This window comes from Sitophilus oryzae, unplaced genomic scaffold (assembly GCF_002938485.1).
Source record: "Sitophilus oryzae breed Bouriz unplaced genomic scaffold, Soryzae_2.0 scaffold_1576_pilon_pilon, whole genome shotgun sequence".
Lineage (NCBI taxonomy): Eukaryota > Metazoa > Arthropoda > Insecta > Coleoptera > Curculionidae > Sitophilus > Sitophilus oryzae.
This window is the reverse complement of record NW_022146254.1, coordinates 1,151,864-1,175,166: the sequence shown is the minus strand read 5'-3', so window position 1 is coordinate 1,175,166 and position 23,303 is coordinate 1,151,864. Positions and strand designations below refer to the sequence as shown.

At 32.0% G+C, this 23,303-nt stretch overlaps 1 protein-coding gene across 1 annotated transcript in view; it reads left to right on the top strand.

Annotated features, from left to right (window-relative positions):
- The window catches only part of LOC115879470, a 298,496-nt gene extending 279,618 nt beyond the window's left edge, over positions 1-18,878 (top strand). The window contains exons 4-8 of the mRNA XM_030896366.1: positions 1,562-1,746; positions 10,847-11,051; positions 12,759-12,911; positions 12,969-13,131; positions 18,441-18,878. Coding sequence (XP_030752226.1) covers positions 1,562-1,746; positions 10,847-11,051; positions 12,759-12,911; positions 12,969-13,131; positions 18,441-18,737 — 1,003 coding nt within the window. The 3' untranslated portion in view covers positions 18,738-18,878. The remainder of the gene's footprint in view (positions 1-1,561; positions 1,747-10,846; positions 11,052-12,758; positions 12,912-12,968; positions 13,132-18,440) is intronic.
- Positions 18,879-23,303: the final 4,425 nt, after the last annotated feature.

Here is a 23,303-nt window from a genome sequence, read left to right as displayed (position 1 = left end):
AAAATGATTTATGATAATTTTTTAATCGCACAATTCTATGACACCTGCGGCCATTATTATATGACATTCGAACAATTTAATTTTTGAAATACATAGCTACATGTTTTCTCTTTATGGCAAAGTGGCTGTGGTAATCACTAAATTTGACGTTTAGGCTATACACATATTTATGACAGGCAGTTTTTGTCGTTCAAACATTTTAAATATTTTTTTTCGCAAAAACGGTTAATGTTAGATATAGAGTGTTTAATATCAAAATTCATAAAATTTTACAGAGAATTTAAGTATATAATAAAAAATGGGGGTACCCATTTAAAATAAGAAAGTTGTTGTCAACTTCTGGTATATCCGGAAGTGCCGCCATATTGAAAATATTTTTAGTCGATAGATCTCGTTGTGAAACTATGATGTTCTATGATTTTTCAGTGCTGGGTGTTCTTACTTACCTGCAAAACTGTACTTAATATAATATAAAACAATAAAATTATATAAGAATTCTTGTGACTTAACTGCTGATATAGAAATTTAATTCTACGCTGTGTTTGTCATAATGTGGATCAACCTGCTCTCACTACCGGTTTCGGAGCCCTACTCCATCAGCAGGTGAGCTTGGCTAGATCCACAAAATAACAACCCCAGCGCAGTGTAGTTAATTCCGACTTGTCGGAAAGTATCAGGAACCTGAAATGGGACCATGACATTAGGAAATTAGCAGTGATAACTTGGGCCCGCATAGCCAACAATATACAACAATGGGCCCAACTACAAAGAGAGCAATATGCGAGGGAGGCTACACCATAATTGGAAATTGTCCAAATATACGTTTCTGATATTTAATAGATAATTAAAAGCTGCTCAAAATTCCGATTCTGTATTGATGAAATGATACTTTTCCCGATTTCTCAAAATTTTTCGATCCATTATTTGTTTTACCATCAGTACCAGTCAATCCTAATTCCTAATATTATCTAACACAGTATTGACAGTTATTTTAAACATTATTGATCACTTCGCATAACTTTATTTGTAGCAGCTTTAAAAAGAAATAATAATGTTAACACAAAAAATGAATATATTAGCAACTTACGTATTCATACAAAGAGGTGCGTTTCATTGAAGGCCGTGATACACTTCAGCAACATGCTTAAAAAATCTCCCACAGTCTCAACATTCTTTGGCATTCTAATTTTCCGAGATTAGATTATATCAGTAACATCTTGAAAACAAGGTAAAACTGTAAAGAATGTGAATATCCCATTCAAATGTTATACAGCGCACGATATAATAATGCATTCTTAGAAAAAAAAATAGACATTTTTTTCATCTTAAGTTTCTTGAATGTGTGTATATCATTATGTAACTATCACATAACTGTTAAGTCGAGAGTAAATAAAAATATAAATAATATAATAAATTTACTGTTTTCTTCAAGTATACTTTAAAAATTGTATTGATTGAAAATTACAGATGAACCATTATGGAGTGAACTCTCTGTCTCTTAGTTTAAAATTAATTTATATGAAATTAAATGAAATTTTAACATTATTGTCTTGGTTTTCAGATCGAGATTTTCCGAAGATTCACCCAAAGGATGTTGCGGGTTCCTGTCTTGGAAGCCGGGATCCCTCAGATGGTTTATAGCTTTAATAGCCTTGGTGGCTGTATGTTGTGTCCTGGTAGGAACAGCCTTGGGTGCCATGAGACCTGCGGGACGAGATCACTTGACAGTTTCTCTACTAATGATCGGTAAGAAATCATATATCTCTTTATTGAAGCATTTAATTCAAATAGAGAAATAAAAAGTTCTAATATGCTATCTAAACAATAATAAATAAACGGAATATGAAATTGAATAGAAATTTGATGGCCGTTTTAGCGAAGGTTCAAGGAAGTTTAAGGAGGGTTAATTTCAGAGGATTAGAGGGAAATAAGTATAATTTAATTTAAGTAACGTCATGTTTAAATATTAAGAGGTTTTGAAGTGTCAAAGTATCGAAAAACCTATTTCTGGATATAATCTTAAATGTTCTGTTCATATGCGTTCTTTCTAGATTTGAGTTACTCTCTGTGAAATTGCCTAATAGTTGTTGCAAAGTAGAAGTATTGTGCGTACACATATTTAATTTCTGGATATCTATATCTACCAAAGATATGTTTCTATATGATTGTTAACCTATTTTATTTCTCTTTAAGTACTTTAAAAGTTGCCATTACATATGGGTGAAAAATATCTATAAGTTAAAAGATGCAATGCCATTATCTTATATCTTAGTAGTACGAAGTTTGCGTAAAATTGACGTTCAAATTCTTGGTAAACAGTCGTTAAAAGCATTAAGGTGTATACAGTGAATTTATTGTAGAACAATGTACATAAATTGAATTTGCACAAGCCAAGGGCAGTCGATTTTGACATTTTTTATTACCATTATCTAATAAGTTGATGTAAATGTTATGTACCTATAACAAAAAATTTACTTTATATTTATTATAGTTGTTATGGAAAATATTATTGCAGAATCAAAATTCATGTATAGAAATTCTTAAATATACAGGGTGTCCCAGAAATAAGTGCAAGTATTTTAACTGGGAGTATAGTTCAACCCCAGAAACACGCCTATGAAGTTTTTGCGCGAAAAAAAAATTGAAAATTCTAAATTTTTTGGATTTTTTTTAGTTTTTAGTTAAAAAACATAATTTCTTGATAATATGGCAACATAGGTATTAGATTAAATTTACAAGAAAGAAAATCCAGAAAAGATCCAGTGGTTCTCAAAATTTTAGCAAAAAATTATTTTTTTTGGAAATTTTGAAAGTAAAATAACTCCGTTATTTTGGACTTATTTGAAAAACGATAAAGAGAAAATATGTTTCTATTATCGAGATCTACCACCCTTAAAATATTTGCATTAATTTCTGGGACACCCTGTATTAAAAATATTTTCACATAAACTAAGAAATAAAAATTAACTTTAGATTAACGAGATGTTTCAACAATGGCTAAACATTTTTGGCTGTTTTATTTCTGAAAAAATAACTAAAACGGCCATTTTGCCACTGAAACAGACGAAAAAATAAAGAAAGTATTTTTTTGCAAAAAGGCCCCCCAGCTGCATTAGAATCTAAACGTAAACCAGTTTCTCAATGGCTTTTTACTTGAAAACTAAGTAAAGAAAATTTTGTAAAGGCATTAGGGGTGATGATAATATCGGGTTATAATTCCTGTTACAGTGAACAGACACTGTTCAAAATATCAATGCTGGTCTCTTTGGCTTTATCTATCATCGTTGCATTTGAAAGTAAGCTGTATTTAACTAGCTACATTCATAGAAAATTCGTAAGTTTTTGAGATGATCTGTAGTATTCTTTATTTATTTCATTATCATCATCATTTTGAGCTTATTCGATCATTTCCAATTATGATGTAGCATCCCTCGCATATTTAGATACTCTGTTTGTAGTTGGGCCCATTAGTTGTCTATTGTTGGCTATGCGGGCCCAAGTTATCCCTTGCTAATTTCCTAATATCATGATCCCATCTCTAGGTCTCTTTGTAGTCCATCTGTTGTTCCTCCTTCTTACCAGGTGTCCCGCCTATTGCCACTTGAGAGATTTGACTAGGGTATTTCTACTTGAGTCTTATGTCGTATCTACTCTATCCTTTTCCGGTTTCTTAGTTATTCCCAGCATATTTCGTTTCAGTGAGCATTATGTGACCTGCAGTTTCCTTATGATGTGCCTTTTCAGTGTCCAGGTTTCGCATGCATAAGTCATCACTAGTAATATACATGCCTTATTTAATTCATCTTTATATTATTTGAAGCCAAATTATCATTGAGTGCGCTGAGGCGACAACCGTTCGTGCCATAAACTTTGGTATGGCTAATGTCGAAGTTGGAAAGCTCGCCTTTCTGTGGAGCCGTCTCAGATACTGGCTTTTTTCAGAACCTTGAGACTGTATGATGAATTATAACTCGTTATAACTCAAGCAAGGGGAACACACAATAGAGATCTATAAGGTCGCGGTGATTAACTCCCCTCCTAAACATTCTACATTTTAGATTGGGGAAGTCAAAGATTCAGTTGGATCTTTAAAATTATAATTGTTGAGCAGCGCAATTGTTTTTATTAGTATCTTAATTTGATTACAGTTGAGGGTTGGAACCTTTGGTGTTACACAGCAAAATAAAAACAATTAATCATCAGCAGATGATTATAAACTCAGTTTATAATCATCTGCTGATGATGCTAACATGGTTAGCGAAACGCGCGTCCAGTGTAAAAGTAAAAGTGTTTTGGTGTATTGTGGTGATTTAGTGTTTTTATTTTGATCTTAATTTGAGTTATGTGCTCTTTAAATACGTATTTGGGTCGACCCAACATATTCCTGATTATAGCTCTAAATTAAATTACATAAATGCCCGGTCTTTCTTCTTTCTAGTACGAGTATTTTGTCTCTAGGATTAGCTAATATTTGTTGTAACTGAAAATAACAAAACTTTGAACGGTGGTGACACATGATTCGACATAATTTTTTTTTACTTAATAGGTCCAGAATGCTTCAATTTTAATGAAGTTATAGTCAGTTTTTAGTAAATTGTAAGGTGTACAAATTAGAAATAGATGAAGGAAAATAAAATATAATTATCTACTAGAAGTTTTGATCTAGTCTAAGAATTAGGGAGTATACTTCAAAGACCAAACTCAATGCACTTGCATATCGATAGCGCTTTTTGACGTTCCACGTTTTTCACTTAACATGAAAATGAAAATCTCTTATAATCCTCGATTGGGCACCGATCCAGGCGGCTTTCGACAACCGCTCGTATTTATCGTAAATAAACCTAATTCCATACGAGACCTCGTCGTCGTAGTTGTCATTTTCTTCCGTGGCTCAACGACGTTCTCTCCACTTTTCGATTTCAATATCCGGTCCTCTTTCTTGTAAACGGCCTTTCGTTGGCAGCCGTCGTGCCCCTCCAGGAAACATAAATAGCTCGAAACCCCTTTTTGTAGAAGTAGTAATCAAAGGCGCTGAAGACTATTCATAAACTTGGTTCGAGCCCGGTCGTCGCTCGGCTCGGATGCTCCGAATGGCGAATAAACAGCGCGGTTAACCGTCGCCGTGAAGGGCTCTCCAGCGAGGACGCTTATTAAAGTAAGAGGAAGGGCCAGGATAAGGTTGATTATTTTTAATTAAATCCCAATTGAAAAAGGGCCTTAATACCCATACTGCATTGTGCTTTTTTGTATTTTCAGTCTGTTTTCATTTAAAATATTTTATACAACATCGTTTTGCTTGAATCAATATAAAGATAAATTAAATAAAGAATGTGTATTACCAGTGATGGCGTATGCATGCGAAACCTGGACATTGAAAACGGACATCACAAGGAAACTGCAGGTAACACATCGCTCAATGGAACGAAATATGCTGGGAATAACCGAGAAAGACCGTAAAAGAATAGAGTGGATACGACAAAAGGCCCAGGTAATAGATGTCATCCAACACAATCAAAACCCTCAAGTGGGCAGGACACCTGACAAGAAGGACGGACAACAGACGGACCACAAAAAGTCTATCAGAGATATCCACCAACGAGGAGTTGAGAGACCTAGAAGAAGACCAAACCTTAGATGGGACCATGATATTAGGAAATTAGCAGGGATAACTTGGGCCCGCATAGCCAACAAGTGACAACAATGGGCCCAACTACAAAGAGAGTATCTGAATATGTGGGGGAGGCTACACCATAATTGGAAATGGTTGAATAAGCTGAAAATGATGATGTTTAAAGAGCACATGACTCAAATTAATATAATATCGAAAAGAAAAATCTTCCTTTATTCAATATTTTTATTACAGATCTGTCTAAACCCTTCATTTGCCCATTAGTTTTATAACATAAAGTTACACGTATTTGTTTATAAGCCAGTTTATAATATATCAATATCAAATATCTACAAAGTACTTTCAGGCATAAGAACTATTATATTAAGCTACTATATATTAGGTTATGCTAAAGATAGAAGACAATATCAAATATTTTTAATTATTGAAAAATTACAATATTTTTTTTAATCGGTCAATAAGTAGAGATGTAACGAGAACGCAATCCAAACAAACAGAAACTTCATGTAAAACCCAGAAAACGCACATTCTGTTGTCAACCAGCAGGGAATGTAAATTTATTAGATATATGTTTTCTTTCTAAATTGGGCTTTTAAAATTCTTTGGATCTTTACCATTCGTTTTCTGTCAAGACACCGGCTGTCAAATATTTATTCCCTTTGGCGATTGCTGCGTATAAAACTGTCAACTGGTGTTATAGTATATTTATTTTTAAAACAAAGGAATGGAGTTCGCCAACCGAAGTTATCACAATTATTCTTCTTTCTTGATATATTCGTTTGACATAAATGATCTTGTAACCAGTCGAAAGGGTCATTGAAATACCATCTTAAAATCCTGAAGGTGATTTAACTAGTGATGACGCTTTGGAACAGGATCTGTTATTGTCGAAACAGGTTAGTTTTGGAACTGGCTTGGAACAGGTTTATGTGCTATCCTATACCAGTTCCAGTTCCAACTGTTCCAGCTGTTTCAAAACACTGCAACTTAAATTAAATACTTAAAGAAATATATTCTTGGAATTGTTTAAATTATGTTATCTACTATATTTGTGATACTAGATTCTTAATAGTGTATTTTTCAAAATTAGATAATTATATATTATATTGCATTTGGCAACATCGCCAGTACGTTTTTTTGATGGCAAGAAATTCTCTTCGCTTATTCTGTTTACATTAAAAAAAACTCTGCGCCAAATATGTATACATACCGACAATCTAGGAATGTAAATTGTTTTTATTTTATATATGTATTTTAATATTTTACATATATAAAATAGTAAATATTAGATATTCTTTTCTTTCTGTATTTTTAAATATTGATTTTCTATTTAAAATTCATAATAAAAATTTAGTTGAATTTTAATTAAATATATCAAATATCGGCAACGCTGCGAAAACCGTCACCCTTGATTTTTTTACGTCTATGCACTATATTAGTGCACTCGCACTCAATCTCGATAATATAACGCCAAGCGACCGCGTCGCTAAAGCGATATACTACCTCGTTTCTCAACTGAAACTAGTTCTTTTTACTTAACTGTTCCAAGTCCCAAACTGTTCCAAGTCCCAAACAGTTCCAAGTCCCTAACTGTTCCAAGCGCTAAACTGTTTCAAGTCCCAACTTGAACAGAGGGACTTGGAACAGTTTGAGACTTAGAACAGTTTAACAGTTGCGACCTGGAACAATTTAGGGCTTGGAACAGTTTAGCGCTTGGAACAGTTAGGGACTTGGAACTGAGACTTGGAACAGTTTGCGACCTGGAACAGTTTAGGGCTTGGAACAGTTAGGAACTTGGAACTGTTTGAAACAGTTAAGTAAAAAGAACTGGTTTGAGTTGATAATCGAGGTCGTATATCGGTTTCGCTCAATGTTTCGCTAGTCTAACCGGATCGCTAGTTTAGCGGACGCGACCGTTCAGGTGTTATCTGTTATCGGGATACAGGGGCGTAAAAAACAAGTGTGGCTGTTGCCGTTATTTAAAATATTTAATTAAAATTCAACTAAATTCTTATTATATTATATAGTATTTTAAATTTATAATATTTTTTTTTAAATATTTTATTTTTTTAATGTAAACAGAAACAGAATAGGTAAGGAACATTTTTTATTATAAAAAAATGCTGGCGATGTTGCCAAATGCAATATAATTATCGCATTATAGTTTTTTTTTGAAAAATACAGTATAAGAACAGTCGGTTATTGTTTTGTATTATCAATATAGTAGATATTAAAAAAAATTAAACTCTTCCAAGAATTTACTCTTTAAGTATATAACAAAATTATAAATCTATATTAATTCATTAGTGCTTTTACAGGGTGGGTCTTAAATAAGTGCACATATTTTTAGGGGTTGTATATTTCCATTCTCATGAGTTTTTTTCGAGAAAACATGTTTTTGAAAAGTTTATATTTTTAGAAAATTAGATAGATTTAATAGATTTAATTGATTAGATTTTTTTTTTAATTTTTAGTTAAAAAACATTATATCTTGGTAATATAGCAACATAGATAGTAGATTAAATTTAGAGAAAACAGAAAAATCCTCAGTAGTTCTCATTATTTAAGCAAAAAATATTCTTTTATATAGATTTAAAAAGAGAAATAGCAACCGAATCAGAATGACGCAAGTACGGTATTAATTTTCGTTTTGGAACAGTTTGGAACTGGAACAGGTTTCTTGGAACAAGTATCTTTTGCAACTAGAACAGCTTGTACCTGTTATTAAAAAATCGCTGTTCCGGCCATGACTAGATTTAACTAATACATAGCATTCTTTTGAATTATGTTTTAAACGTGTGACGTTTATTTCTTTTTATTAGTGCACCAAATTTACGGCTCGGATGATATTTTCTAAAATCCTTAAAATATCCCGTATATTTTCGATCATTTCGCTTAGGATGCGAGTTTCTCGAAAAACAAAATTTGATTTACTTGATATGGGCATATTTTTGAGTAGAGAGCAGATAATTAAAATGAACTTACTTATTTTTTCTTACATTCGATGATACATACAGTTTATACATTGTATACATTAGATCATTACATATTATCTATTTACTTTAACATCTTTCCGTCTCTGGTTGAAAAATTATTATTTGTTAACTTTTTGAAAAATGTTATTAAGAAGATATGCCCCCTTAGTGCTAGTTTATATATTTTTGAAGTCAATTTGATTAAACTAGAAAATATTTAGTATTACCCTATAAAGGGTTAATTTGACCCTCTTATTCAAAAAAAAAGATTAGAATGCGTAGAAGAAAGGTACCTAGAACCATCTTATAAGAAAGGTAAAAGCCATCTTGTGAAGTTAAGATGAAATCAAGGAAATCAACCCGACATGCTTTCTTCCTTAAAAAATCTTTTTTAAGTACAATAATAGTTGTTTAAACAACAAACAGAAAATTGCTATACTCCTCTGGATACTTTAATATCATTAAACAATACCTCAAAATAATTAAAATAGCGTAGAGCGATAGTTGGGAGATATTTCTTTGAAAATTTTGAAAGTAAGATACCTATGTGTTATCAAAAGAAATCTTAGTACGTCCCTGGTGGCGATTAGTGCAAACATAGTCGAATGTCAAAGGAGGTAATGTAATATGGATGCCTGCCGAGGGACGGATGTCTTAATTATCCCATTATTAGTTGGGAGATTGCAGGTTCAGTAGCCACATAGTGATGAGGGAAGCGACTCCGGCGAAGCGTATTAAAGCTTATGGACACGTAGCGCTGGACCTCCATAAATTACACACTGGCCCAAAAATAATTGTCTTTATTATGCTTTACTTCGTATTTTAATACGACGCAATGTGAATTAAATGTGTTATAAATATCTATAGGCTGTCCCAATTACGAGCCTCATCATTCGAAGATTTTTGGAAAACTTATGTATTAAGGTTGATTCTCACTATACCTTCCGTTTCCATTCCATGTCCATTCCATATCCGTTCCGTATTTTTTATTGTATTGACCCTATACGTAAGTTTCCGTTCCGTATCAGTTCCATACTTTTTATTGTACAATTTAAATCATTACGAAAGTTTTATTTTAAAAATTTGTATCTTTTAAAAAAGGTAATTACGGGTCATCCGTAAGAGAGAAAACAAAATTCTCTATTAGCGAGCAATTCATAAGCGTGCTATAAATATTTTAAATAACATTACTTACTTAAACAAAAATTTCAAAAATTCCAAAGCAGTTTTATTTTTTTCAACGTTTTTCCACGTAAATGAGACATTATATTTATAAAAAGTTAAATATTAAGAAGAAAATCAATAAAAATTCATTAAATCTCGCAACTATTACCGATAACGACTGCACTGTTCTCCAATCTCAGTCTACTACCGTTCTCGTAAAAAAATCGTCAATAAAAATGCGATAAATTTGCAGTAAATTTTTTATTGGATTTCCTCTTTGTTTATTAATCGACTTTTCTAGTATATCTGCTGTTAAAATTATAAAAATATAAAAGGATATTTTATTCAACCTCTTTCCGTATCCTCTATAGCAACTGTCGTCATATTTGGGGGTAGGACATGGTTTATATCCTACGCCACAAATGTAACAGAATGCCAGAAATGTTGCGGTTTTCCCTCAAAGATAATTCGGAATATTCAATCTGGACCAGATTGAACCCACAGATTTATGCTTTGGTGTATGACCACATAATTTAAAATATTATAATATAAACCTCTTTAGAAATGTATTTTTATAGTATGGATGAATGTCTTCGGACTAAAGTTTATAAACTACACTGATAAAAGCTTGAATTACTTCTCAATAACTATCATTACATTCATAATGGTTAGTGTATCTTAATTATTATTAATATAGTTTAACTACTATTAACTCTACTTTAAAAGTAACTGGTAATTATAGTTGTAACTGGGAACCATTTTTTTTTTCTTTCATTCAACGCTGAGACCATTTTGAACAATAATTTAGTAAGACAAGCCTTCTTAAATATATTTTCCTTAGTATTTATAATTGATATTATTAATAAGAGCAAATTAGAAAACGATGGAGTAGATTTTAAAGATAATTTGTATCACTTGGTAATAAATAGTGACGAAAAAAAGACATTTTATTTATCCATAAAGACATTTTATACCACTAAGAAGCAGGCCAATTAGCTAGTAGATAAATATATTGTTTACATAAAAAAGACGAATCTATATTATAAGAACTGTTGTAATTCTCCTATTTGTCTTTTAGGTGTTGGAATTGTACTGATTACAGTCAGTGGAGTAGCGTGGCGATTGACATCCCACGATTCATCAACCTGCAGGTCGATGTTAGGATTAGGATCTACAGAATCAGTTGACGTTTGTACTAGACGTTTCGTGCCCAGATTGCCTCCCTCATACGGGCGTCCACACCATCCTTATGCAGCGATGATGTATCCCGAATTTCAATATAGGTAAGAATTCACTTGTACAGCAAGATTAGGTATATAATCTATTTAACGAGAGGATCACCGTTGGTATGTCATGACAGTTGGTCTGTCATTGTAATGTATACGTAAATTATATTTTCATTCACTTTTTTAATTTCGTCTGTCAAAATTGTCCTTTACTCGCTCTGAACAGAATTTTAGACGTACTTACTTAATAACGTTTGTTTTGGTATGTAGCTAGTATTAATTTCAAATTTCATTAAAATAGTTTAAAACCTTACTGAGCCATATTTTGATTTTTAGTAGTGATCTCTAGACGAAAAATAACATAATTTAAATATACCGGGTGCGTCTCAAAAGTATAATAATTATTTTAATGCAATATATATTTTCAGATAAAAAAAAACGGGATTTGGTATGTTAGTATATGACATAAATTAGGATTGATTGACGTATTTAGTTGTTCACTCACTTCCTGTTTAACCGGAAATGACTACAACTTTTGATTTTTAAATGGCACCCTCGGTATTTTTTCACTTTATTCGATAGAAAATGACACTCTCAATAGAATGACATATCACGTCACCTTTTGAAATTTATATATGGGTTATTTGAAATTGTAACATGCTACTAGTTAAAAGTGGCGAACGAATGGGATTATAAAATATCAAGTGTGCTATATTTTTGGAAAGGTAATTTTAAATTCTTTGCAGTTAATGAAAAATATAGAGGGTGCCCCAAATAAAAAATCATTTTTTTTGTTCATAACCCTTAAATTATTAATTTTAAAAAAATTATACTTAAACCATTAAATTCTATGTTAAAAGATACTTTGGAAATGTTTTCATAGAAATACAAAATTTTCCATAGCAAAAAAGTTACAGCGATTTGTTAAAAATGCACATTTTTGTAAAACACCCCGTAACTCCGAAACGGTAACAGATATTGATGTGCGATTTTCACCATCATGTTTTTGATGAAAATTGAGCTCCAGACAATGATATTACTTTTCGTCTATCTCCTATAGAAAAGGGCGTTTCCATTTAAAAGCGTCGAATTTGACCCACCCTGTACATGTCATACAATAGGGTGGTCGTTAAAAATTAATGCTTTTCCGGCGCTGCGCGGCGCTCCAAAAAAATCTTCCTTTTGCCGAGAAACTACGGGGAACTTTTTTTGTTTTATACAAAAAGAACACGTGCCGACGCGACGTCCAATTGAAGTTTGCTATGAAGTGGCTATTGAAGTGGCAATTTCAGTTGGCCGTCAACACGTGTTCTTATTGTTTAAAACCAAAAAAAAATCCCCGCAGTTTTTCGTCAAAAGAATGATTTTTTGCCACTTCATAGTAACCTTCAATTGGCCGTCAGCACGTGTCCTTTTTGTTTAAAACCCAAAAAAATGACCAAGTAGTTTTTCGTCAAAAGGAAGGTTTTTTTGGGGCGCAAAGGACCACCCTAAGATGCAAAAAAACTTTAATATTTGGACATATTTGTTACAATTTAGCTTCAGTTTGGAACTTTGTATTCTCAACTTAAGTTGAGATGAAGTATTTTCGATTAAGTTGATTACTTAAAAATTCTTGTAAAATGAACATCGTTGTTTTTTTCTTACTTTTCAATTATACTAGCCTGTATAAACTCTATTTTCGTAGACATCTTTTTCATGCATCAAAAATTGTGACATAGATTTGAGTTGATTTTTGGAATGACACTTTATTACATTATTTAGACCGCCTCCACCAAGCTATCAAGCTTCAATGCAAGAATACAGACTAAGACTTCTTCTCTTGGACAGAGGGAATACTCCTCAAATTCAAGCTGGCATTCAGAATGCCGTATCTCCTCCACCAACATATAGAAGTCATGCCGGCAGTCTCCTCAGGTAATTTATATTGTATTTGTCCTAAAAACTGTTGTGTATTAATTGTTATTTATTTAGGGCACCGCTGTCTAGTAGAAGAGATGCTACCCAATCAGAATACAGCTGTCCGCCATCATACCGGTCTATGAACAGTTCAAACAGACCTGGTACTCTTCAAAATGGTTCCATACTGCATTCGAGGGATCCGTCTTTGACTTTGTCGGATTCTAATCACGAATCGGTAAGAAATCTGGCAGGATGGTTTTAATTTGTTACGAATGCAGAAACATTTTCATAAATATTTAAGCAAAAATAAAACAATGATTAGATTATAGCCCAGTCAAATTAGACAAATCGGTGGAAAAAAATCCAACAGTTTTGAAAATGGTTTTAAATGATTCCTCTAGACTTGGGCTAATATGTGTACAAAAAGTCCCCGAAGATAGACGATGAGCTCGAGAAGAGGGGAGAGTTAAATGTCACTTTTATGACTTTTTAGCTTATATCTCGGAAAATATGAAACCTACGAAAAAAATATCCTATATAGAAAATTGAAGTTCAGAAAATTCTCTACAAAATTGGTTGAATGCATTTTTTTCATAGGTCTAACCTTTTGAGAATTACAGGGTTGACAAAATTAACACTATTTCTAATATTGTATTTTTGCATCTAAAATCCATTTAAAATCTAAATTTAACCTTTCTTATTAATAATGTTAATGTAATTATATAAGGGGTCCTTATGTTATTTTTCAAGTCTTCATTGCATCCTGACTTTTAGTCTTCTATTGGAGAGCACTAGTGCACACACGATTTAACAATAACTATATATAAGTTAAAGATTAATGCATGCCTGCCTTACGGTAAAAACAGCATTTGGCCCAGCTGCAAATATTGTAGAAAGTATACGAAAACCAAGGATCATGGTTCGTGGTCCATGATTGCTCAGAATTTAAGATTTCTATGCCCGGCTGCAGTATATATTTCTAATGTTAAGTAGGACGAAACATTTGAGGCATTATCATTTAATGTCTAGTTTCCTGAGGCTGTATATTGTGGTGATGTTCTACGTGATTCCTTCCTGTCGGTACAGTTGACTTAAGTGTTAATATTTACGTATCTGCACTTACCAATCTTCAAATCAGTCTTCCCTCGCAGAATATCAAAAAGTCAAAAAACAATTTACTTCATCTTAGGATATCTGGGCTCCCATGACTCCCCATACTTTGAAATTTTCGATATTATTCCATATTATCCATTTTAGACAAGTAAATTGTATTCAGTAAAAAAGTGATTTTAATTTATAATAATGCATGTATCGCTTACTTTAATTTAGTAGGTCTTTCAAATTCCTTTTTAATTTTGTATATTATCGTATAATATATTATGAAATTTAAATTACAAATAATCTGTTATTAAAGGTTAGGTGCTTTAATTTTCATTATAAGATTTTTGAATTGAAGAACTTTATGAAGGCATTTCGTATTTCCGACACAAAAATTAATTCAGAAACATAATAATTCAATATCTGTTATTTTATAAATGTATTATTATTTATTTTGTTGCTTTAATATATTATGTACATAATGTCGGTTTTGATTCTCTTAATTACCTCAAAATATAAAGCAAAGTAAATGAACAGAAACCATTACTTATTTTAACAAATAACTTAGGCGGTCAAGGAGTGATTATTATGTGAACGCATCACGTCTAAAATTTATAAAATCACATTATATACTAAAAGTTATACTTAATACTTAAAAAATCACGATATCGAGCTCTTCACCGCTATTTGAACGAAAAGCGTGCAATGAAAAGAAATGTGTTTTTACGGATTTGGAATATGCCATTTGATTTAGTATAGTGTGACCAACGGATCTGTAGCTACGGGGTATCGCCAGGGAAACGCAGTTGTAAACAAGAAACGCCCAATTTCATTCATAAAATAGGCATGGGTGTACGGTGTTTTATGAAAATAATGTGTATCATAAATATAAATTCTGATTAATAATTTTTTTTCAAAAAACTTTTTCTTGTTTGAATCGTTACTGTTGAGTTAGCAGATAAACACACTAAAAGCTTTTATTAAAGCTCCCTTAAATATTTTGAATAATTTTATTATTATGTGTTGTTAATATAATAGAAGAAATAATTACAGCTGGGGTTGGAACCTTTGGTGTTACACAGCAAAATAAAACACTAAATCAGCACAATACACCAAAACACTTTTACTTTTACACTGGGCGCACGTTTCGCTAACCATGTTAACATCATCAGCAGATGATCAAGACTGAGTCTTGAGGTATATTTATTTATATAGCTGTACTAACTATATTTTTTCTACAATACATAATTTTAGATATAATTATCTCCAGCAAAAAATCTTGAAAATAGTTAACTTTGGAAGCGCAAATAAAACATAATTTTACTCACCAGTAGATCCAATATTGCCTATTACACCAGATATGGTATCGCTCCGCCAGCACTTTTTAAAGGTTAGGTCATTGTCTACCCATGTTTCATTGAAATAGATAATACTTGGCGATATTTTCGAATTTCGCGTATATATTTATATCTCTCTCTGCAATATAATGGGCCGCTCCATTAATATTTATCTGTTTTTTAACATTTACGCCAAAAAAATCCATTTGATTTTAATAACCCCCTAAGCGTTTCCCTGCCAAAGGAAAATTCGATTCTTCCTGCAATTTTTGCAAAAGTTTTCTAATTGTGGAGACGACTATGAATTCGAGATAAAATATATTTATCAAATTCCTGACCACTTGGAAATCAAAGTCGTCGAGTTCACGTAGCCGTTTCTTTCCAGGGCTGGATATCATTTTATCGGGGTTAGTTTCCAGTCTTTTTTATCTTCTGTGGGAATTTTTTATAGCCGATACGCTAACTCCGGTATAAAGAGATATCCGCTCAAGTTTACGTTTAAGCGGCAACTTAAGCGAACTCTCTGTAGTTTCTTCGTCGCAAACCCTGTTATGAACACAAGGAAATAAACCAAATTAGATTTCATCCACGTTTATTTACATTTATTTTAGTTTAGCTAAAATATTTAGGTAAAATGGGTGCTTTTCATTTTAGCCAGTATTTAATTTTAGTATTCTAATAATTACATTATTATTATTCTACTTACCTATATAAATTAGCTATTATTTCTCTTGTCCTAGCTATGTAGCGTCTTACCCTTAACAAATTTATTCATTTTAAAACACAAATATACGATCAAACTTAATATCAATAATTAAAAACTACGAACGAAAAACATTATAACAAGATAACAAAACAATAAAACACATTTTAACTATTAAATATACAAAAATATAGGAATAAAATTTAGATAACCGGTATAAAATAATGAAAGAAAGTAATAATGATCAAAAGAATGACACCGCCACTGGATATTTCAATAGTATTCAATATTTCTACTCTTTTCAGAAGTGACCGTGAAGTTGGGGATAAGGCTAGCGAATAGGAAAGGCGTAAAAGCCATGGCAACCACGTGGTAACAAATCCTGTGACGTACTCTCGCCAATCATGTTCGATGAATAGGCGGCCATGCGCGGCGATGCCGGTTTGCCAATGATATCGTTGAAATATACGGCAACATAGATACATTATCTGTAAAAGTTTCAACTGTCTAGCTATAACGGTTCATAAGATAGACCTTTGTGACAGATGGACGGACGGACCGACGGACAGCGAAGTCTTAGTAATAGGGTTCCCGTTTTTACCCTTTGGGTACGGAACACTAAAAAAACCTGAAAATATGGTTTAATTTTTCCTAAATTTGAAAGTCCTAAGAAACAAAAGGTTAAAAATCAAAAAATTCTAAAAAGTTTAACTTAAAAACAGACAAGTTAACAATGTTTTTGAAAAAATAAAAAACAAATCACAACACACACGAGCTTTAGGATCTACGCGATATAATGGAATGAACGATAGCTAGATCGATAAATTCATTAAATTAAAGTAGGGAAGAGCTAATAAATAATTGACTTCCGACTATGTCAAATAATTTATTAGTTTAATAATATTCGTTTTGCACAAAATATACAGTTAATTTTATTTTTAATAATAGGTTTTTTTTTTTAAAAAATATGTCAAAATAACTTGTAATTTATGTATTTACTAATAATAAATCATAAGACAAATGAAATAGTTTGGTGACAAAAATATAATAAAATATTAATCGGTCTGGCATTCAAATTTATTTCGAAATGTGTTTTTATATTAAAATTTTGTATTTCTTTTTTTTTGTATTTTGTTTTGTCTATATGTATAGCGGGTTAATTCATTAATTATTTTTAGCCGACCATACCAACAGGTATGGTAAGCTATTAAGAGCGACAAATAAAGTTTTTTTAATTTCACTCAAAATGAGTTATTTGGGTCATAAATGACCTAAATATAAAATATTTTCATGATGTCTGTCTGTCCGTCTGTAACACGATAACTCAAAAACCGCTAAACCGATTTTAAGCAAATTTGACACAAAAATACTGTGGCACCCGAGAATCTGGTTATTAGTTTTTGGTGGGGGTGCGGGGTTGGTAAGGGGGTATGGGAGTTGGTTAAAAATTTAAAAAAATCGTAACTCCAAAATTACAGTAGCTAGCGAAACGCGGTTTTCAATTTAAGATTAGGAATAATATTTGCAACAAAATTTGTAATGACATCAAAATCAATCAAAGTCGCAGTTTTTGAGATATTCCGTGTTCCCGTAGTCCGTTTTTGAGAAAATCCGTGTGGAGAACTCCAAACTCCCATCGGACGCGACCCCCGGTGGCGGATAGGGGAAATAACCGCGGACCAAAATTGGAAAAATTCCTTTACTTTGAAACTAAAAGAACTGCCTACCAATTTTGTATTAACATATGTTAGTATGGGCGGCATAGAGTATACGTGCCTCCCGGCGCCAATTTTTTAACAAGTAATATAGAAAGTGTTTTCAGGGGATTGAACACATTCGAAGGCCAATTTTTAAAAAATGTCTTGTTTAATTGTTAAATATAATACAAGAAGAATATTATTTTAAGCAAATTGGCTGAAGTAAATACCGTATAGTCTAAAAAACGGCAAAGGATACCTTAGAAATGACGATCGATGGCATTTTATGCTTAAAATTATATGGTAGGTGCCATCGTCATTTCCAAGCCAGCTGTGACGACGTTTTATTTTCGATCGTGTATACAGGATGAGTCTTAAATAAGTGCAAATATTTTCAGGACTGGTAGATCTACATAAAAGAAACATATTTTCTCTTTACCGTTTTTCAGATAAATCCAAAATAACCGAGTTATTTTACATTGAAAAATTTCCAAAAAAAAGTTTTTTGCTAAAAATTTGAGAACCATTGTATCTTTTCTGGGTTTTCTTTCTTGTAAATTTAATCTACCACCTATGTTGCCATATTATCAAGAAATTATGTTTTTTTCTTCAATAAAAAAAAATTTCCTTAAAAAAATGTGAGTTTCAGGATTGTTCTTACTTGTGTTTTCTTTAACATGATTTCATATTAACATTACTTTTATTTTAGGTTGTTAACGTGGTAAATATTCTGGGCAGTACCGAGGAAGATATAGCCCTAGACAACATCACCTTGGATAGCTTAAAAATGGAACCCGAATCGACAGATATCAATCCTTTGAAAATGCTACTGAAGGGCAGCCAACATGAACTGGAAGGATCGAAGGATGGCAACCTCGTCACCATAGTTCAAACGAATGACCAGAGTCCGGTGATAGTGACTGTTAGCGGGTGTTCGCAAGACAATAGTTCTAGTGTACAAATTACAGAAATACCAACCGAAATGGAGATACTGGCACATTTATAGTTGAGGGTTATGATAGATTGGTGGACTATTTAATGAATATTATTTTTTTTATCGACAAAATTTCATATCTTCACATTTATTTTTTTTATCAATACTAGTTCAGTCATTGGGGATTTTTGCTTGGAAAAAAGTCCGGAATAGGTTTTGGGGTTCCTAACTAAAATTCATAAAATGCACATTTCCAGAATTGCCGCCGGCGCCGCCATCTTGCCAAGATGGCGCCCAAAATCGGTATTTGGTAAATATCTCGAAAACTATGCGTTTTTTGCGAAAATTTGAGGGGAGCAAAATTAAAGAGAATAAAATTTCATATGAAAAAGGTTATATGAAAATTTTCGCTAAAGTCAACTGTTTAGGCACAAAATCCCTGGAAATTTTACAATTTTGCGTAAAATATGATATATTATGTATAGTCGATTTTCCGAAATCAAATGTCGATTAGGGTTCACTAAAACTAGTTTTAGTTTAGTTTCTTCAATTTTGTCATGAAACAGTGGCGTATCATTAATTCGCTCATTAATTTATGAATAATTAAATTTAAATATTGAAAATGTGTAATTGTTTCCACACCACCCAAGAGGTAAAGTATATGGTGCGTTTATTTTAACGTGGTCTCCCCGGAGGCCTACTCCACTAAATAAATTAAAAACTTTAACTTATCTGCACAAGCCCGACGGATCTGGCTCATTGATGTCAAAGTCGATCGTGTCTGCTGTGCTGGGCTCATCGGGGTGGTCTCTCAAAATTTTCATAAAACCTTTTTTATAGGAAATGTTATTCTGTTTAATTTTGCTCTCCTCAAATTTTCGCGAAAAACGCATAGTTTTCGAGATATTCAACAAAATACCGATTTTGGGAGCCATCTTGGTAAGATGGCGGCAAGTCTGGAAATGTGCATTTTAGGGATTTTAGTTAGGGACCCCAAAACCTATAAACCAGCAAAGTTTCAAAACTTCCGGACTTTTTACCAAGCAGACCCCTTTTTTGATCCCCAATGACTGAACTATACTGTATTTTATACACGCAAATGTAAAACGCAATGGGATTTTTTTGTCAAGTTTAAAATTTTATATTTTTTATTTTTAGCCTTATTTTTATGATTTTTTTAGAAAACTGTAAATATGTAAATCTATTAACTTTAATTCATATGCTCAGTTTTTTATAAACTTTAGTATTTAGCCGATTATACATGATTAATTATTGATGAGTTGTTTTTTACCATAACTTTAAAACACCCTGTGCAATAATTTCGTAAGTAACTTTTTCTAAAACGTTATCTTTCGATTAGAACCATGTCTCCTGAGCATTTTGTTTTTTGACTCATATCAAAACATGCCTTGGTTAATTTTTAAGATGAATAATGAACTGGCCACCAAAAATTTGCAATTTTTTCCACTATCATTACTTTGTGATGTTATTTTTAAATATTACGCTGCAGCTTTGGTGACTCAAAAAACATTAAAAAGTATCGATACAGGTTTGGTTTTAACAAATATTAGTAACACTAACAGGACCAAAAATATTTAAAAAAAACAACTGTAATAACTAAGTGTACAAACAAACAAAAAAACTTGTGAAAAATACTTTAATATCATGTATTGCCTCCTCAGGCTGCTATAACTGTCTGTAAATGTCGGTTCATACTGCCAATGAAGCTGCGAATCTATTGTGTTATGTTTTCCCATTCTTCTTCAAGGACCAAGCGAATATTTATAATTTCGGCTATCTTCAACAAGATCAATAATTTTTGTACAATCTTCGACACTAAGATTCATATTTAATCGTACACAACAACAGTCATCAAAGCCACTTCGTCATTAGGAAGAATAACATAAAAAAATAACGATAATTGAAAAAATGGCAAAATATTTGTGGCTAGTTCATTTTGCTCTTAAAAATTAACCAAGACATATTTTGACATAAGTCAAAAAACGAAATATTCACGAGACATAATGTAATATTCAGGAAAAATAATGTTTTAGGAAAATTTTCTGACGAAATTATTGCACAGAGTGTTTTAAAGATAGGGTAAAAAACAACTCTTTAGTTAACCCTGTATATCAAGTCAAATACTAAAAGTTATAATAAATTGAGTTTACGAATTGGTTGATATAATATTTATATACAGTTTGCTAAAAAAATCAAGATAATTGAGCTAAAAATAAAAAAAAAAACAACACTTTAAACTCGACGAAAAATCACAGAGTGTAGTATTGTAAATAAATATATTGTCGGTTTGCTACAAAAAATCGGTATGGCAGTGGAAGAATGATCAACTTATGTAGTATACACTGAAATTATCCTAAGTATTATTATATTATCTCCATATATTCTCCACATTCTGCCGGTAAAGAATTTTAAAACAAAACTTTTTTAGAACCTACAGGGATGAGAAAATAAAAACGATAAATGTGTTGTCTATGAAAACTTGTATTTACTGATGCTTTGAAGTACTTAAAGAATAATTATTCAAAGTAGCTTTATTGACAGCTTTTTCAATTTCCGCTGTGACAAATTCGTTATCTCAATCAATGTTTTGAAACAAGGAAACTCCTCTGTTAGAAGACAGTGATAGTATATTTTATTTTAACAATTTTATATCAATCAAACCGACGATATGACCTATCTTTATAAGTATTTACCTCTAATTACAAATTCATGAGGCATTTACTATAAAAAGTTAATTTTACTAACAAGGATTTTTCAATATTAAATGACCACTTTTTATTATTTCCAAAATTTTTCTACTTAAAAAGTTTTTGATGAGGGCAATTTATATAAATTTCAATGATACATTTTTAAAATCCTTTTAATGCTATAAGTATTAAATCTTTTTATCTCTATTAATGTGCCAGTACAAAGTTAGAAAATAGAATTTAAATTCTGTTAAGTACACCAATTTTTATAATACATTAAATTAATTATTAAAGCAATACAATAACACAGCGAATATATAATATAGTAAAGTTCACAATATCTCATACAGTCTCAAAAAAATCTTTCTTCAAAGCAATTTTAAATGAAAAATACATAAACATCTTAAAAACTAAGTAGTGACATTTAAGTATATTTGAATTCTCAGCATAGCTATGTTCATAAATAACAGTTACCTTTATTATCAAGTTTAACAGCATGAATAATTAGGCTAGATCAAAGTAAAATACTCATGAAATTTTAGCTGTGTTATAACGAGATATTTTTTTGTAAATATATGCGTTCAACTGTAAGGTACATTGTTCTACAATGCAACTGTGTATATAGCCTTATATTGTTCATTAAATTTCAATATCTTTATTGTTAAGTAGTTTTAACATATAAACATATCTGAAATTTTTTATAACAGTAGAGAAAATCTATATGTAACATTACTATATCATAGGTTAAATTCTTCCGACCTGTCGCCATGAAAAGCACAACTTATCCGTGTAAATAACATGATGCTTTTTATGTAATTATGTACCATTGAGAGAGATACACCTACCGTTAAGGTAGCTTCTATATATTGTTAAAAGATCGTGTATATTTGCAATACGTGCCTATATATTTGTAGATAGTTTACATATATAAATATTAGAAGATATTGTATTATATATATTTAAGTTGTAAAAATAAATTTTTAATCGCAACCGTTACATTCGATGTTTTATTTTAATGTTATAAAGTACTTAGGTTAAGTTAGGTTGCTGGGGTTTTGAGATCATGTTTGATCCTTCACTCGCAGGCCTTGGGCCTAACCTTCCTCTCATTCTTTCTTTGCGTTAAAGCACTTTCAGCTCTTTGCAAAGTTCCCAATGTCTCTGATGTTGGCTTCCTGCTGCTTCCTCTAGTCCCTTCAAAACACCTTGCCCTAAAGTTTTAAAGCGTCGGTATTCCAGTGCCGGACGGTGGCACAGGAGGTGCTCTATGGTTTCTTCTTCCTCTCCGAATTCTTTGCAGTAGTCATCGTTGGAAATCTTCCATCTCACGAGGTTTACCCCCGTGGGGCAGTTTCCAGTGACGACACCTACAATTATGCGTACTAGGTTCTTGTTGTGCTCTAGTAGTTGTTTTGTCTTTTTGCTGTCTACCACTGAAATCCTCACGGTGTTGCCATGTCTCTTGCTGCTTGGCCTCCCAAGTAGCATTTTCACAACTTGCGCCCACATGTTTACTAAACACAACGTTGGATTAGTTACAAAAAATAGTTAGTTCCGTACCTTGGGTATTAAAATAAATGTAAACGTTGTTGTAACGTTGTGCCGACGTTGAACTAGTACTACAACAAAGTAAACGCTTCTGCGACGTCAAATAAACGTTGTCTTGTAACTTTTTTTGTTTAAGTGATTTTTAGGTGATTCGGACAACGTAGTTACAATGTTGGGCAATAAAGAGTTTTCCGACGTCACTTTCAGGACCAATTCCAACGTTATGCAAACGTCGTCTGTTTTACTAATTCCAACGTTGTTTAGATTTCCTTATTCTTACGTTGGTAGGACGTCGAGCCACTACCTTTTTGCAACTGTATTGAACCATAACCTTAAATCTTAAATTTTCACTTCATTGTTCTGTTCAGTCAGACAGTTCAGT